General features: G+C 39.7%; 1 protein-coding gene across 1 annotated transcript in view; it reads left to right on the top strand.

Moving 5' to 3' along the window:
* LOC117374186 (protein bicaudal D homolog 2) overlaps positions 1-18,390 on the top strand; it is a 57,973-nt gene that overhangs the window by 23,660 nt on the left and 15,923 nt on the right. The window contains exons 3-6 of the mRNA XM_033970364.2: positions 11,903-12,055; positions 14,138-14,352; positions 15,362-15,608; positions 17,771-18,028. Coding sequence (XP_033826255.1) covers positions 11,903-12,055; positions 14,138-14,352; positions 15,362-15,608; positions 17,771-18,028 — 873 coding nt within the window. The remainder of the gene's footprint in view (positions 1-11,902; positions 12,056-14,137; positions 14,353-15,361; positions 15,609-17,770; positions 18,029-18,390) is intronic.

Genomic DNA, 18,390 nt, shown 5'->3' with positions numbered 1-18,390 from the left:
TTCTTTGGTTAAATTAGAAGAAATATTTGAAGCTGACTGGTGTTGATACCACCTTTAGAGACATGGGTTTACTTCTCAGCTTCTTCTGTTTTTACTCTTTCTCTCCCCATTTTTGTCTACAGCTGTCCTGACAAAAACGCCTTCGGATCGTTTTTTTCAGTCAAACAGTGGTCCCTCGTTTATTACAAGGGTTACGTTCTAAAAAATAACCCGCAATAGCTGAAATCCGCGAAGTATCAGCTTTATTTTTTACAATTATTCTCTGTTTTTGTCTGTAAAACCCCTCACCACACACTTTATACACTTTTCTCACACAGGCGTTAACATTTTCTCACATTTCTCTCTCGTTTAAACTCTCTCAAAGTTCAAACCTTCGTCGGCGCCTTTGTCGGTGCAGAACGTTTCATCGACATTGTGGGTTTTGTCGGGGAGAAAACAAATTGCAAACGTACAGCACTTCAGAGTCACACCGCGATCCAACGTTTATGTAAATATCGCGAGGGACAACTGTACAACAGAATTATTACAGTGTATAATTTCAAAATGGGAGAAAATGATTTGAAACGAGATAAATACCAGATCAACGTATTGTTAGATTATAGTGATATAGCCGTTTCCAAAGCCATTTTCTCACTCAATTACTTTTACAGACTCTGCACCATCTCTCCTCTCCTCTCCACTTTGGCCACCAGCTTTCAGTTCTGTTCCTGCCATACAGCTCCCAGCACATGTACTCGTATTTTCTGCCAAATACTCCATGTTACCCCCGGCGATGATAAGACACTGCTCTGGCTCTGTCTACAGGATTAAACCTCCATAAGAGCCAGTTACACTAACAGCCATGACTTCATTAAATTAAATCTGGAGCCATGAGAGAGATGCGCTCATTGGATATAGTTGTCTGCGCTGTATGGGACCCAGTACAAGCCTGCAAGGACTGATAAATGCTGTGTAATCTTACTGGGACAGAAGCATGTTAATGGGGTGGAGGCGTGCCAAAAATATCAGCTACTTTGGAGAAATGCAAAATTAGACTTTAATTTTATATAGTCTGTGAGTAGGGATGCATCTATTGAGCTTTTTCTGTTCCAATACCGATGCTTTTAGTATTTGCCATTTGCCGATACCAACCGATACTAGGGCACTATTTCCTTTTAAACAAATGCTTCATGGTAAAAAACTAAAATGATCCAAAGGTGTTTTGTGTTTCTTATTTAACATTTAAAGTTGCTACGGAACAACCCTGAAGCATATTACAAGGTGTTTGGGGTCAATATAGTCGAATTGTCTTATTACACCAATTTATAGACCGAAATAGGATATGGACTAAACCGATATCGACTGAACCGATATCTAATCCTTCAAAAGTTTCAATACCAGTGTCATGGTCAGAAGTGAATTAAGTGCGGTTATAGGGGCCAATTTGGAGCCGAGTTCCATATTAGGAGAAAGAATGTGCCTGATTTGTCTGTTATTAATGTTTATATCTTGATTTACGGACGCAAAAGTGAAATAAAAACACCAGGATCATGTAGAGCGGGTTAATACGAACATTTAAGACCAAAATGACGCGTCTGACAGCAGCAGTTACAGAGAGGGGGGGCCACACTTTTTCAATGTAAAGTGAACTGCAGCCAGAAACGCACCCATGATCACTTCCTATTTGAAACGTGGCAGCTAGCAGGTTAGCTACGTCCATCTATATGTACATTCTATAATACAGACGGACGCATGCATTATTACAGCAATAAGAGAGCTATTGAAATGCTAAACGTGATTACTTTGCACGCCACATTTGCACCAAGCAGCTTTTCCCCAACACACGAGTCTCGATTAAAATCAGGACATTCATTCATCAGCTTTGAGGATTACGCACCTGCCGCTGAGGTGTGGAGTCCGCCGTGATGGGATTGGGTTTAAAGGTTAGCGGAGGACTAGGAAGTAGAAATTAAAGCGCACCAGACGGACAGCTGCTTTACCGTGCTTATTAAAGGTCAAAGTTGAGGGGGTAGATGCTACGCTAGGTGATCGGTGGTTACTGCTACTACCTTTTTCTCACATCGAGCTAACGTAATAAGATGCCAAGTGGGCTTAGGGGTGTATATGTCAAGTCCTGTATTATTTCTGCTGACAACAATGCTAAGATAAATCACCCCGGGACTGGTGCTGGGCGGGATGTGGGGGGTTGGGATGTAGATGGGGAGACAGCTGGGAAATCTCGTGCCTTGGATAACAGTGACAATCTAGAATCAAGAAGGCCAGTTTTCTTTTGTTAATTTAAATATGTGTTAGCAAAGCACAGTTTTGAAGGACCCATATTACGCTATTTTCTGATCTGTGTTATGTCGCGCAAAACAGCCTTTTCTTATCGTTAGTTTCTGCTTAAATGAGGAATACAGATACAGATACTTAAGCAATACTTGTACGAGCAGTGCGTGTTGACATTCCCACGCAGAGACTGAATTTTTACACCTACACAATGAGTTTTATACGCAAACTATATTGGGAGACTACCATGGATTAGACTGGGCGCCTTGGCACGTCGCACCGTCCAATCAGACTGTGACGAGCATCTTTCCGGGACGTCGTCTGGGGAACAGGTCATGGCATCATCCCTATCAGTCGTTCTTGGCCTATTTAGTTAGTTTGTTATTAGATAGATTGGAACATCATGTGTTTGTCTCGACATATATCTACGAGTCTCACAGCTGTGACCTGAGTCCTTATCGTCACATGACCTCAGTACAGTATGAACTATAGCAGTGTTTAGGAAAAATAACTGACAAGAGTTAATTTTGGGTAATACAGGACCTTTAAGAACACAAACATATGATAAAACGTTACTGACGGACAAACTTTAAATGCAATATCAAATAGATTTAATTTTAGGCTCAGACTGTACATAAAACATTAGGTTAATTTGGCTTAATATACAGTGGTCCCTGGTTTATCGCAGGGGGATACGTTCTAAAAATAACCCGTAATAGGCAAAATCTGCGAAGTAGTCAGTTATTCTATATGTTTTGCAGCTGTAAAACCCCTCACCACACACTTTATACACTTTTCCCAGACAGACAATAACATTTTCTCACATTTCTCTCTCAATTAATAGTGACTCACGCGAATTTCACAGTTTCCTCTAACCATGCCTCTTCGTCCTGGCGCCGCTCCACTGTAGTGTCGATGGAACGTTTATGTAAATTTGGCCGAACACATTCTGCGCTGTACAGGAGACGCACGGCGGAGATTGATTGGCTAAGGGACTGTAGACCATTGTCAGTCAGGACGCAGAAGACAAATTGCACTAAAAAAATCGGACCGGAAAAGGTGAACCGCGATATAGCAAGGGACCACTGTATAGCATTTTTATATAGAGCTTTTCCACCTTCAAGACGCTCAAAGCTTTTCTTTTTACATCAAGGAACCACTCTCTCACTCACACACACATTTATACACCAGTACACAGCATTCATCTGTGGGAGCTGGTATCGCACCGCCAACCTGTGGGTCAATGGATCTGACCGCTCAACCAGTGATTTTTTTTTTTGTATATGTCAAGAGCGGGATTTGAACCGCTAACCTTTGGATCAGTGGACAGACACTCTACCGACTTCTCTTCACTAATGAGCTGCTGTCGTCCATTGGTGACAAAGATTCAACTAAACCTGGTCCATCCATCAAATTAGACCAAACCATCATAAAAGCAGAACATCAGGGTTGATGTGTTTGAACAAAGACTCTTGTCATTCGCACAATAGCTGCCTCCTTCTCCACTGGCTAATGGCACCAGTGAGTGTTTTCATACCAGATCAATATAGACATGCTGCTTTGGAAAAAAAATAAAATAAATCAATGCCCGCCCCATTCACTTTGCCTAATGGATGTAAACACAGGCGTTTCCTCAGTTGTCCCGGTGACCTGAAAATCTCTAATTCGGCTTTATTCACAATCACAGTGCATCAGACAGCCCCGCGCCGCACTTTTAATTGTGTGCTCAAACGTGTGACCTTGAGTCGGTGTTCTCCGGGCTAATGGAGGCTGGTATAGACAGAACAGAATGACGATTTGCTCGCAGCGGATGGAAAGATAAAAGCGGATCCTCTTTCGCCCACGTTGGCGACTCCGACTGTAGCGAGAGGCCCCGGAGCATCATCATTCTCTGCTCTGTGCTTTATTGGAGAGAGAGAGGGGGGGGGGGGGGGGGGGGGGGGTAGCGTTGCACCACATCTGTGAGTCATTTTTTCCTCCAGCTAATCCTGGGACGACTGCGATTTTAACATGAGATGATGTGACCTTGAGACACGTATAGTTGAGAAAGTTTTGTCTTGATGAACTTCTGCAGTTTTGTCTGATAGGGAAGTATTTCTACATTGCAAGACTGTCGGTTTGTGTATTTTTGCCCACTGGAAGCGCTGGCCTGGGAAAGCCTTGGAGTCCCACCTGGAGGAAGTGTCTGGGGCATAGACTGTATATATAAATGGACATTGCTAACCTGCTAGTCGCCGCTTTCCAAATAAGAAGTGAGCATGGCCACGCTTCCAGCTCCATCGACTCGTATTAACCCGGTGCTACATGATCCTGGTGTTTTTATTTCACAGTTTTGTCCATAAATCAAGATATGAACATTAATAACAGATAAATCCGGTGACTTCTTTCCTGAAGGTCACAAGTTTGATAGACAGCGTTGCTAAGCGCCCGTTCCCTGCTAAACCAGTGGTGCAGGCGGAAAGGGGCGTTACCTTCAACAGCATTGCTCTGGATTGGCTCATGGTTGGAATTCCAAATATGGAATTCTGCTCCAAAGTCACCCCTACAACCGTTAGTCTTGTTGAGCTTCTTTTAACTGGATGGATTGATGAATCTAAGAGAGGTTAAACGTACAGACAGGCACATCATATTTTGATCACCTCCTTCTGTTACATTATTTGGTTGGTTGCATTAGGCAAAGCAAGTTTATTTATACACCAAAATTCATACACAAGGTAATGCAAAGTGTTTTACAGAATAAGAAAGGCATTTAAAATCACACAAATCAAAACAAATAATCATCATAAAATTACCATTAAAACAGAAGAGTGCAGAATAAAAACCTTTCAGTCGTATGCACAGCTAAACAGAACCGTTTTGAGCCTGGATTTAAACATTGTCAAAGTAGAGGCCTGTCTCGCATCTTCAGGAAGAATTTCCAGGTTTTAGCTGCATAAAACTAAAACGCTGATTCCCCATGTTTAGTCCTGTCTCTGGGCACCAGCAGGAAAACCAAGTGTGTTTGTGCGCTTGTTTTACCTCCATGGTCACACAAAACAATATGTATGCATACTAACTGTAGGACAAAGTGTCTTGCTCAAGGACATAACCCATTATAGTTGATGGGATAATGGGATTTAACCGGCACCCTTCTGTTCAACGCTCTACAATTCTTCTTTCAGTGTCAAGTGCCTGTACCTGAACTTTACTCTTTGTAAAAATACATTACAACATTTGACATCTGACAACATGGTGAAAATTATAGTTATTTATTTTTATTTATACATATCTTTTTCACGGACACCCTGTTCAAAATACAGAAAAAACAACAACTAAACATTGCCTTTATTACACCATTGTGACGGTCTGACATCCGCTGACATCTTAGTTCCGGACCTTGTTTCCGAAGCTGGATCCCAAGACACGGAGGGCAGTGGGGAACAAGGTTATTGCTGCTGTTTGCTTCCTGATGATGGATATTTGATGCTGTAGATGAGACAGGAACTCAAGAGGGACTGATGTATCTGATAGCACAGTGCCACGCAGAGCCGAGTGGAGTGGGGGGAGGGAGCAGAGACGAGGCGATGTGGAATGGGAAAAAAAAAAAAAAAATGGAGGTCAGAGATATTAGACTCAAGCCAGCAGAGAGGGGAGAGACGACGGTACCGAGCTGCAGTGCAATCCAGAGAAGGCCATATGGGAGCCCCCTACCAAAACACGTGGTCTACGGCTCGTTTTAAGTGCAAAGGGAGCAGAATGCAGAGGAACACGGGGGTCAGTGGAGAAAAGTGCACATAGGATCGCATTCATTCTAGTCGGGTTTTTATAAATAATACAAGCTCTTGCCATCTGGAAGTCTGGGACCCACCACAGCAAAGGAAAAAGCCTTGTAAAGATGCACTTAGCCAAATTTTAAAGCTGCTTTATTTGAAGTTAGTGATAGCATGGAGCTATTTTGGCCTAAATATAAAAGCTAGTATTTACTCCGAAAGCTGAAAAGAAGCATTACGATAGAAAACCAGGTTATATAGTTGGTCAAACAGACGTTCTACTTTAGAGCTGTACGATTTTGGGCAAAAAGCAAATGGATTTTTTTTTTTTTGACAAGTAAATGGTAAAAGGTCAAATTTTTGTAGAGCGCTGTGGGTCAGTGGATTCTGGTCGTCCTAAGACTGAAATATGACCTCAAACTTTTCGATTTGCTAATGGCGCTAACTGAAATGAACGGATAGTGATATATTGAGAAGCTTTTATTCCATTATCCATTAACTAAAACATGTCCATTTCAACTCCTGCTGCTTTGGTTCAACTTCTGATTTATGCTACTACTTTGCAACAAATTGTGCTCGCGTCGCCACCTCCCACACTGCAAACAGTTACGCACCTCTTAGCTTCATGTGTGGCCGTTTTATACCTCCTCCAGCTGTCCTGTCCACTCTTCACCTGGCGCTAGGCAAAAAGGCACAAGCACTGACCGCTCTCTCAAAAGCGTGGACAGGCTGTTGGAAAGGGGCCTTTTTAAGATGACCTCTACCTCACAAGTCGCCTTCCGTTACTTCCATTAACAGATTTTTCTCCTCTGGCCTCCCTGCGGCTAAGCGGGTCCATTTTATTACAAAAACACACACACGCAGTTACTTTAGCAGCTGTGTATGAACGCACTTAAGCAACTCGCTCCACCTCCCCCAGTTTCTCAATGAAATGGGGTACACAGGGATGCAAAGTTGAAAGGTCGGGGGTTCTAGCTTGTATTGTAATCTGATTGGAAGAGAATGTTAATCAGTTTCAGGGCTTGGCCTCTATTCAACGGCGCCGAACAGCACCGACCGTCCAGCTGAGACTCCTGACCCTGACCTGGACAAGCAGATGGCAGGTTTAGTGTTTCAAAATGAAGCTTAGAGGTTAGATTAATGCGAATTAACTGTATATGTTGTTTGATACAAGCAGACCCCCTGATTGAGGCCTTTTATTCTTCCCCGCTTTCATTTCACTGTTGTGTTAAGAAGAGATTTGTAATGTAAGCTACTGCATTATTCAGTAATGCCGCAACATCAGGGCTTTTTGCACAGAGAAGCGCCCGAGCTCATTATGTATGCGTAAAGCAAATGGGAATATTAATGCGTCTTCAAATGTTTGGATCTACTTTGCTCTGCCTTCAACATTAATTATTACATAGAGCAAATAAGGAGCAAGCCCATTTCCTCAATAGGGATTCAGCTGCAGCATATGTCAGATAGTACAGCAGTTATTAATGAATACCACTGTGCGTCGACTCCTAATGTCATGAGGGTTAAATGGATAAATTATTAAATGAAATGACTATATTCTTAATAAGATTTTAATTTCATCAGTCATGGGGCGACAGTAAATAACACACGACCATTCACACAGACAGTAGCAGGACATTTGGTCGAGCGTTTGTCCACTGACCTGAAGGTTAGAGGTTCGAATCTCGTATTCGACGCAGATGAATGCTGTTGTTGCGTCCTTGGGCAAGACACTTAACCCACTACGCCCCCAGTGTCTGCGTACACTGGTGTATGAATGTGTGTGTGAATGGATGAGTCGTTTTTTCGTTGTAAAATGATTTGATGAGTCTTGAAGGTGGAAAGCATTTATCATCAAGGGAAGGGTAGTTTTGATTGATTATTTTATCGCACTATATACTTTTTTTTTTGTAAAAGTGATTTCAGATGGATTTATTGTTTACACCAGCAATGCCCAAACTGTGGCCCGGGGGACAAACGCGGCCCTCAGACCAATTTTTCTTGGCCCATATTACCCTAAACTGTACTTTTTACTGTACATTTCTGAAAATCTACTTTAACAAGCTCATATCAAATATTTAATGTGTACCATTGAGGATGTAAGCGTGAATAAAGGTCTAGTGGTTCAGTCTGACTTATAAATATAACGCAGATTCGAAGTATTCACTGCGTTGGCGACCAGTCTATGGCCCTCAATCGGCCCTCAGCTTTGTCTGTGTTTTTATATGTGGCCCTTAATGAGAAAAGTTTGGACATCCCTAGTTTACATTTAAACACAGAGCCAACAATGCAATGAATTCCATCAGCTTATTCAAAATTTAGGCTCTGTTTTCTTGCATATTCAAATTGTATCATATAGTCAGCCACTAATAGTTGTAGTACTGGTAGTTTGACCTTTCCTTTTATTGAAATATCCATATTCTGTCAGCACTGCTCCACTCCGTTTCCTCCTATATTTGATTAACTAAAAATTCTGTTCTAATAAAATGCCTGAAGATCGATTGATTTTGTGTCATTGTGTCACGATATGCTTCAGTCCCGTGGATGGCGAGGTGGTCACGTAGTCCTGACCTGAGCGATAAGAGACCACCTGGACAGAGATTCAGAGGCTTTGACTTATCCACCCTCTGTCTACCTCCTCAAAGACATGACGCACGCTACACGCAAATACATCTACAACAGCTTTACATGCCGGGGTTTAAATATACAAACGAGGGACGATCCTAAGGGAGTTTCCTGCCAAAACATCGCGCGACTACTGTATACGTACGGAAAGTGTAAAGTCAAGTCCGCCGCGCTCACGTTACAACGCCACATGCACAGCAGACGTTTCTTTGTCTGCTCAGAGGCGGCGACGACCCACCTGGCGCGAAACGGGTGTCAGCTTTCACCGGAGCTTTCATCTTTGAACACCGGCGCTGGTTCTGCTGTGGTGCTGTTGTGGGGCGTAGGGTGGTGGGGGTGGGGTGGGTGGGGTAGGTGGGGCAGATGACAGGGAGGACTGTGTGTGGAAGCGTCTTGGGGGATTAGGACGTGTGTCTGGCCTGCTTCTTCTGTTTACAATTCCTTTTAAGATGCAAACAAGGGACAACTGGGCTGGTTTATGACAACTACCAGTCCATAGAATAATATATAAAGTGTTGGCTAAGTTTGGACGTACCACTACTACCGTAAAAAAAAAAAAAAAAAAACAAGTAAAAATAAATAAATAAAATAAATAATGAATAATAAAAAATAAATAAATACAGACATAAATAAATAAATAATAATAATAATAATAATAATAATAATAATAATAATAATAATAATAATAAATACAGACATAAAAAAATACAGACATAAAAAATAATAGTAAATACAGACATAAAAAATAATAATTAATAAATAGACATAAAATAATAACAATAATTAATAAGTACAGGCATAAAATATATATAATTAATAAATACAGACATAAAAAATAATAAATACAGACATAAAAAATAAATACAGACATAAAAATGTTTTAGTAAGTACAGACATAAAAAATAATAAATAATAAATACAGACATAAAATAATAACAATAATTAATAAATACAGACATAAAATATATATGATTAATAAATACAGACATAAATAAATAATAACTGGAAGTAGATATAAGCTGCATTACAAGTCAAATGTTTGGACACACCTTCTCATTCAGTGTTTATTTTTTACTAATTTCTACATTTTTTATATTCACAAAAGGCATCAAATATATGAAGAAAGATATATGGAATTATGTGGTAAAGTTAAATAACTATTAATTTATTTTTTTTGATAAAGCAAAAGGTGGAAAGTAGTAAAAATAAACATTGAATGAGAGGGTGTGTCCAAACCTTTGATTTGTAATGTCGTTTATATCAAGCTCCAGTTCCTATTGTTTATTTTTGCAATTTTTGTGGTAGCCGCGAGCCTCGTTAAACAGAACTGTTGTTTGTGAGACAATATAATGAAGATATATTGAAGTATTTATAGCAATTGGGTATAGTTGTGGTGGCAGCAGGGGCGGTGCCAGGCATCTTTGGTTGGAGGAGCTACGGTGGGGCCAAGTTCTTCAATGCGCTTGCTCAATTAACATGTTTATTTAAATCCTTTCAGTGTGAGCACAAGTCCATCTACTACCATGTTTGAGTTGCTGTTTTACACAAGTTTAATTTTAATTGGTTAGCCGCTGTAGTGATATAAACCCTAATATGGATTTTTTTTTCTTCTTTTTTTGTAGTCTCATTTTGTACATTTTATCATCGCAAGTTGGACATTTTAACTGAGATTGACCATGTGCTGTGAGTCCTGTGGGGCAATAATCTTTGGGGGGAGCTATGGGGTTGGATTGACTATTCTAGGGGAGGCTAGTGCCCCCTCAAGCCCCCCTGGTGCCGCCCCTGGTGCCGCCCCTGGGTGGTAGCGCTAGTATTAAGTAGTTTTGTCAGACCGTATTAAAAGTGCCATTCTAACCTCTTTGAACACTCCATTTACTGCTGGTTTTGTTCCACGTCAATGGCTTTTGTTCCTTTGTTTTAATTAAATGGTCCTTATTAAAAAGATTAGCCCATTAAAAGTTTCAATCGCTACTGTAGTGTTTTTGTTCTTGGCAATTTCCAGCTAAATGTACCGTCATTACACACACACGCACTATGGCACTTCTCACTGTTCTGAAATCTTGTGCCAATCCGAAAGATAAGTGTGCTTCATTTTCTTTAGTCTTTTATCGTTTGGCAGTTCTTTTTGTACGTGGCCCACAGCCCAGAGTGGCACCTGACTCTTTCTTTCAAAGACTTTCAGATAAATATATGCAAAACTCTGCCGGGCCAGATGGAAGCCAGTTCTTATCCAGGCCAGAGTCAGTGTGGAGCCGCCAAGCTGACACATAAATAACACACAATAAAATGGATAAATGCAGTGTATTGTTAAAGGAAACATCAGAATAAATGATAATATTAATTTACATTGACTTTGACTACTACTGCTACTTCTGCTACTTCTGCTACTACTGCTGCTACTGCTACAAATAAATAAATAAAATAATAATAAATAAATAAATAAATAAATAAATAAATAAAATACTTATTAAAAATATAATTATAAAAAACAAATAAATAAAATAATAATAAATAAATAAAAAAAATACTTATTAAATATATAATTATAAAAAAAACAAATAAATAAAATTATATAAAATAAAAGTAAATAAATAAATAAAAATGATCTATTTTTACAGTATCATAAAAAACGCAAAATAAACAGCAGAATTACACACTGAAGAAGTTAGTCTAGGGATACACAGATACCGAAACATTTCCTGGACCAGATATTGACTTCCAAGTATCGATTCAGCCGATATCTTGATTGGGCAGATAAAGCAAATGTAATAAAACAATTGCCTGGTCGGATTTGGCTCAGAAAGTCTCAAAGATTTTCTGCAGTTAAAATACAGCTCTGTGACACAATGGGATCAGTTTTGTCATGTTTTATTTTAGCGTTAAGGAAATGAATGCTGTTTTCAGGCTCTGCAGATGCTCGATATGAACCGATACCAGTGTAGAGACTAAAAGCTGTACTATCGGGGCCGGTATTGGTTCTGAAAAAGCCGCATTGCTGCATCACTAAATTAGTTGGTATAGAAGTTATTTATAATTTGACCCTCTACAGTTCAAATCTTATTGTAATACAAAAAAATACAAAAATATTTACTATTTAACTTTGCTGTACTTATCATAAAAACTGAGACCCAAAAAGTAATTTGTCAAAGCAGATGTAATGATTATTGTTGTAGTCTTGGTTACACAGGTGCCATCGTCCATCATTGGCCAGTCCATTCTGTATTCTACTTCACTAACTCTTCCCCTTCTGTTTGGTTTTACAGAAAAAACAGATGGTGGAACTGCAGAGGGCTCAGCTGCGTGACGACATAAAGGAGTACAAGTTTCGTGAGGCTCGTCTGCTGCAGGACTACTCCGAGCTGGAGGAGGAGAACATCTCACTGCAGAAGCAAGTCTCTGTGCTCAAACAAAGCCAGGTGAGGAACGACGACATTGGAAATCGAACTAAAAACTAGCACGAATTGGCAAAAATACTCAGAGGCTCATATTATTATCACAAAGAGTAGTTAAAAATCGCTAAAATGTCTCCAAATTGTACAGATTTGTTGGCTAATAAAGACACACAAGCACATTACGCTGATGCTGTCCTTTCTACATTGGCTTTCCATCAACTTTCCAATCGATTTAAAAACTTTCCAATCTATTTAAATTCCGTATTCATAACTTTTAAAGCGCTTAACGGCCTCAGCCCCCGTTACATCACTGACCTTCTCTGCCTGTATGTTCCCGGTCGGTCATGTCATTCTTCAGACCAGACCCGTCTCATTTTACCCTCCTCTTAACTCCACATGAGAGGATCTGTCAGAGCCCAAAAGCGACGGAAGTCCTTACATGAACGGCTCATTCTGTAGACTTTTTCAGATTTAGTAAGTTAGTTTATTTTCATTTATTCATCATTAATCACAAAAAAAGAACACAAAAATAACACGTAACGCTTGTTTTTCTACAGACCGAAAGGGTTTAGGCTCAAATTAAACGCAAATTTTCAGCCTAAACCTCTTAAAATATAATTCATCTTTAATTCAATTCATCTTTATTCCAGACTCATGATCCATTTTTAAAACAGACAAGGACATTTTTAAAACGGACAGTGACAATAGAAACAGTAACATTTAAGTATATATAGAACACGATATGGCAGAAAATCTATTTACAGACAAAAACAAAACTTATCTGTCATGAATGTAAAAACGAAGACCTCTTTATACACAAAAACACAGACAATACGCACACATGTTGATATTCACACAAACACAACACATACACACATACACAAATCCACAAACATGTACATCTAAGTATAAATACACATTGCAAACACACTGGATAATTCATGATCATAATTATTAGTGCCAAATCTAAGTTAAAAACACACTTTGTATAACACATTTGTATAGTAGTGTAGTAGTTTTGTATTATAGTAGCACATTTATCTTTATTTTGTATTAATCTGTGGCTTCTGCCTGCTGTTTATCTGTATTTAAAGCACTTTGTCACTCTGTTAAGAAAAGCGCTATATAAATTGAGTTTTTAATTATTATCAGACTTCACAAACCTGATTTCCCTCGATCCATAAGGGAAGTTCGCTCGCACATTACAATATAGTGACAAAGAGTAAGAAATAAATGGTACGATGCAAAGCTATGGAGTTAGCAAAACTAGCAAGAGGCTTTGTATTTGCTAATTATGGTATTTATTTATTTGTTTTGTTTGCTTTATTCTAGGCAAATGTAGACCTTGATGTTTTGCTAATGCCATAAATATGAAGAAAATGCATTTATTCTTAATATTTTTGACAGATTTATGTTTGCTCTGTGAGAGTTTCAGCGATTATAGTGAACCTCCTCTACAATTTCACACTAAATATACGTTTCCATTCCCAGACATAGTATCAATGTTGTTTTTGTTCATTATTCAAATCACTTGAGCTGATTGGAATAACACTTGTACCGTAATCGTCCAACAAATCAAGTTAGACTGTTCCCCTCCCACATCACAGACCTCCGCCGCCGTTAATTACACGATGAAACACAAGAATCCCACGTTACAAACACTATGACGCCAACAACGTAAACAAACCACTTTTCATATTAATGTAAATGTAAATTATTCACCAGAACGCCGTGTCTTCTCATCAAAAATGTACAAAATTAGCACATTTGAAAGCGGAAAAGCTCAAATAGGATTGAGTCATCTGAATGTGATGATGTGGGTTTTTGTGTTTGATCTGTTTTTTTCTACGTTCTTGTCTGAACTCATGGGTTTTATTTAGTCACAGGGCGATTTAAACAAAAGAATAAAATCCGCTTTCACTGTTCTCTTAGGCAAAATTAAGGGATTTTTCACACAAAATTAACTAAAAGCTAATCAGTGACGGTAATTAAATGGGTATTCTTGGATTAGTGTCCTACAGAATAAGCTGTACATGTGTAGAAAACCCACTTTAATCGGTGCCTCTTGTTTCAATCCTCCATAAACCCTTGTGCGGTTTTGTCCAGGTGGAGTTCGAGGGTCTGAAACATGAGATCCGGAGGTTGGAGGAGGACACGGGTTTTCTGAACAGTCAGCTGGAGGACGCCATTCGTTTAAAGGAGATCGCGGAGAGGCAGCTGGCCGAGGCTCTGGAGACCATCAAGACCGAGAGGGAGCTGAAGGCTTCACTCAGGAAAGAGCTGTCCCACTACATGAACATCGGAGATACTCTCTACCACAGGTACAAGGCCCGAATGCTCCGAGAGACAAAATGGCCTCCATCCACAGAGTTTAAACAGTGTGAGGTCATAGATTGTGTTTAGAAATGGACATTGGTAACGTGCCAGCTGAAATAAGAAGTGAGCATGGGCGCGCTTGGATATAGATCTTCTTTAGATACGTTTATATTTGAATAGATGTCAAGCATTAGCTGTTTCTTATTTACCTGGAATCTGGGCTCTTTTTTCATGGACGCCCTGTTTAAAATACAATACAACCAGATAAACAAACAAAACAAGCAAGTATACAAGTCCAAATATAACATTAAAAACACGAGCAGGTGTTTCCATAAAAGTTTGTTACTATTGGCATGGGATGATTTTGAAATTTGGTGATGCGATTATTATTAAATTATTGCGATTAACGTTTATATCACGGTAATGATTAAAGTTGCTGACCATTATAATTTGAAAGTTATGAGTCGGTTCATTGTTTAAACAACTGTTAACAACAAGATACTGGCATTCATGTCTTTGTACATTTTTTTTAACTATTCACTATGAGCCATATATTCTGTGTTCTTAATAAAGATTGAATTGAATTGAACAGTGATCTAGAGGAGATCATCAGGGAGAAGTAGCTTTTTTTTCTGCACATTCTGGTGATATAAAGACGATTATCTCTGTTGGCGATTATGACCATTATTCATTTCAATTCAATTTATTTTTGTAAAGCCCAAAGTCACAACAGCTGTCACCTCTTAGGGCTGAACATAATTCATTTAACAAACAGAAAGTTAGAAAATCAATAAGGAAACAGAAAACTTTGGTCAATAACAGACAAGCAGATTAATCAACAGAAAACGAGCAAATGGAGAAATGTCCCAGAGCGCCCCCTGTCCTTAGACCATAAAATGTCCTCCCTTTTTTCTCACGATAAATGATATTGTTTCCTAGTTACCAGATTATGAAATTGCGATTGCGTCACCGGCCACTGTCCCCACCACTCGCTCACGCCTGTCTCCTCTTCAGCCCTTTGAGCATCTCTCTGGACGGACTCAAGTTCAGCGACGACGCCTCCACGGAGCCCAACAACGATGAGGCGCTGCAGGGGTTCGAAAACGGCTTCCTCAAACTGGCCAACGCCATCGCCGACGACAACCGCGCGTCCACTCCCACCAAGGAGGAGCTGTCCCGCCCCGCCCCGAGCCTGGTGGACGACCTGCTGAGCGAACTCAACATCACAGAGATACAGAAGCTCAAACAGCAGCTGGTGCAGGTGAGAATGCAGCCGAAGTCACGAGAACAAACACATTTTACGTTACACAATAGACACAAGAACCAACATATTTACATTACACAGTAGTCATCATTACTTTTACCCATTTGGAACAGATTGAGTTTTAAAAAGTGCATTAGAAGTCATTTAAACTATATATTTCATTTACAGAAGTGGTGGAAGAAGTTCTCAATTTTGTTACGATACCGGAGCGAAAAAATACTCAAGTAAAAGTAAAAGTATCACATGAAAAAAACAAACCAAAGAAGTGTTAAAGTAAAAAAAAAATTAAAATGTACTTAAAGAGTCAAAAGTAAAAGTATTTCATGCAGATGTTGAGTCTTATAAAGCTTCAAATGTGGTGATTTTGATAATGATTTGTGCTGGATTTTGTTCAATAGAAGCTGTTTTATTTACAGTTTATTTCCAGCTGTTTTTATTTGTATATTTTTCTTTGCTCAAACTAGGAACTAAGCCTTTTCAGCAGGTCTCAGACAATAACACAAAATACTTTTACTTTTCAATCCTGTTCAGAAATGTAGTGGAGTAGAAAGTACAGATACTGCTCTCAAATGTACGGAAGTAAAAGTAAAAAAGTATCCGCTTTAACATCTACTTAAGTACAGATACCTGCATTTTTTTTTTTTTAATTTTGATTTTTTACTTAAGTACAGTATTACTTTTACTATTACGTTTCACCACTGATTTACAGTACAAGTTAAATCGTAGTAGTAGGTGGTAGTGGTAGGTAGTAGGGAGTGTTAGTAGTAGTAGTAGTAGTAGTAGTGGTAATAGTAGTAGTAGTAGTAGTTGGCAGGGACGCATCAAAGGTAGTGTTTGGGTTGCTGTATTCCAATCCCTTTTAGAGTTAATCCCGGCAGACACACTCCCTCTGGGCCTGACGGCTCTGAACACAGCGGGAGGTGGCACCAAAGGACCCGCCATCTGCCCCCACTCTGCCCTCACTCTGCCCCACCAGCCCCGTGCCACGCCTGCCCGGGCACCATGGCAACCACCCAGCGCTCTGAGCCGGTGGTAGTGAAGGGGTGCACTTTAGATTCTTGTGAGATCAAGGGTTTTGCCTCATGTAAACTGTAGTTAGCATGGAGGCAGGAAGTTGGACGTTTATGATCTAGGTTACGTCTTTTCCTCGTCACAAACAGACCTGAAGTTGTGTTTTGATTTATTCACACGTTTAACATACAAACCCTGGATATTTAGGCTTCTTCTGTCAAATGGAAAGCGACTAAAACAGGTCTGAATAGCTCTTCTATAACACAAAGGTCCACCGAATTATCTCGCTTTTCCCAGTCGTATGGATGAGCCTGAGATGGAATATTCAGCTTATCACATACTGTGGCCTTACATAGCCGTAAATTTCAGCATTATTTCAGTTTTATTTGAATAGGACATTGTATTTCTTAAAATTAAAGAGCCCATATTACACTGTTTTCTGAATTATTATTTATAATGTGGTTTCCTCATCACAAACAGCCCTGGAGTTGTGTTTTTGTTTCATTCACACATGTTTAACACACAAACCCTGCAGATTTAGGCTGAGTTTTTCTCTGTTCCACCTTGTGATGTCATCATGTGGTAATACAGGAAGTGCTCCACTGTGTTTTTAAACCCCACACACCTTCACTAGAATCATTTGGATGAATTAACAATCACTTCTGAACTAAAGGTAAAAGGAGCTGTTAACTTGAGAACTACCACTTCATGACATCACAAGGTGGAACAGAGCGTTTTGAGCTTTGGAGATGTTACAGACTAATAATAAAGAGTTACTCAAACATGTGTGAATGAAATAGAACACAATTCCAGGTCTGTTTTTGATGAGTTAACTGCATTATAACATGGCTTGAAGTTCATAAGAATCAGTTTTGTGCAATATAGAACCTTTAATCCTGTCCTAAAAATTGTATTGTATAAAAAATCTCAAAGCAAGAATCACTTTTCAAATTGCTCAATCAACTTCAAAAATTCCTGTATTAATTGTAAATATACACAACATTTATCCATAATTTCTTTTGTCCTTATCAAGTTATGAACATATTACCAATAGTATTAATTGTATTTGTAACTTAAAACTATGCGTCTCTAAAGTCTTCAGTATATTATGAAACTTTGACATGTCTCTGTTCGTTCTGTCTCTTCAGATCGAGCGTGAGAAGGTGTCTCTGCTGTCCACGCTGCAGGACGCTCAGAAACAGCTGGAGCAGGCCAACGGCGCCCTGTGTCAACACCAGGAGAAGGTCAGCCGCCTCACAGAAAACCTCAACACCATCCGCAAGCTCCAGGCCAGCAAGGAGCGTCAGTCTGCCCTGGACAACGAGAAGGAGCGCGACAGCCACGAGGACGGAGACTACTACGAGGTGGACATCAACGGGCCCGAGATCCTGGAGTGCAAGTACAAGGTGCAAATACAAGCAGTTCACTCTCTGAAGTTTTTATGTATTTTAATTTTAATGATCATTTACAGCTAGAATTTGGATAAACTCTAAATCAGAACAAAATCAAAACCAAATCAGTAGGAATAAACTAGACAAAAGGCAGGGCTGGACCAGATTAAATCGGGACTACATTGGGACTAGATCGGGACTTCTAAATTTGAATGTTTAATGATTATTTCCAACAAAAATTTACAAAAACTCTAAACCAGAATGAAATCAAAACCAAGCCAGTAGGAAAAGATAAAAAACGCTGGACCGGGGCTGGACCGGGGCTGGACCGGGGCTGGACCGGGGCTGGACCGGGGCTGGACCGGGGCTGGACCGGG

The sequence above is a fragment of the Periophthalmus magnuspinnatus genome, chromosome 7 (genome assembly GCF_009829125.3).
Source record: "Periophthalmus magnuspinnatus isolate fPerMag1 chromosome 7, fPerMag1.2.pri, whole genome shotgun sequence".
Lineage (NCBI taxonomy): Eukaryota > Metazoa > Chordata > Actinopteri > Gobiiformes > Gobiidae > Periophthalmus > Periophthalmus magnuspinnatus.
This window is presented reverse-complemented; position numbering and strand designations above follow the sequence as displayed.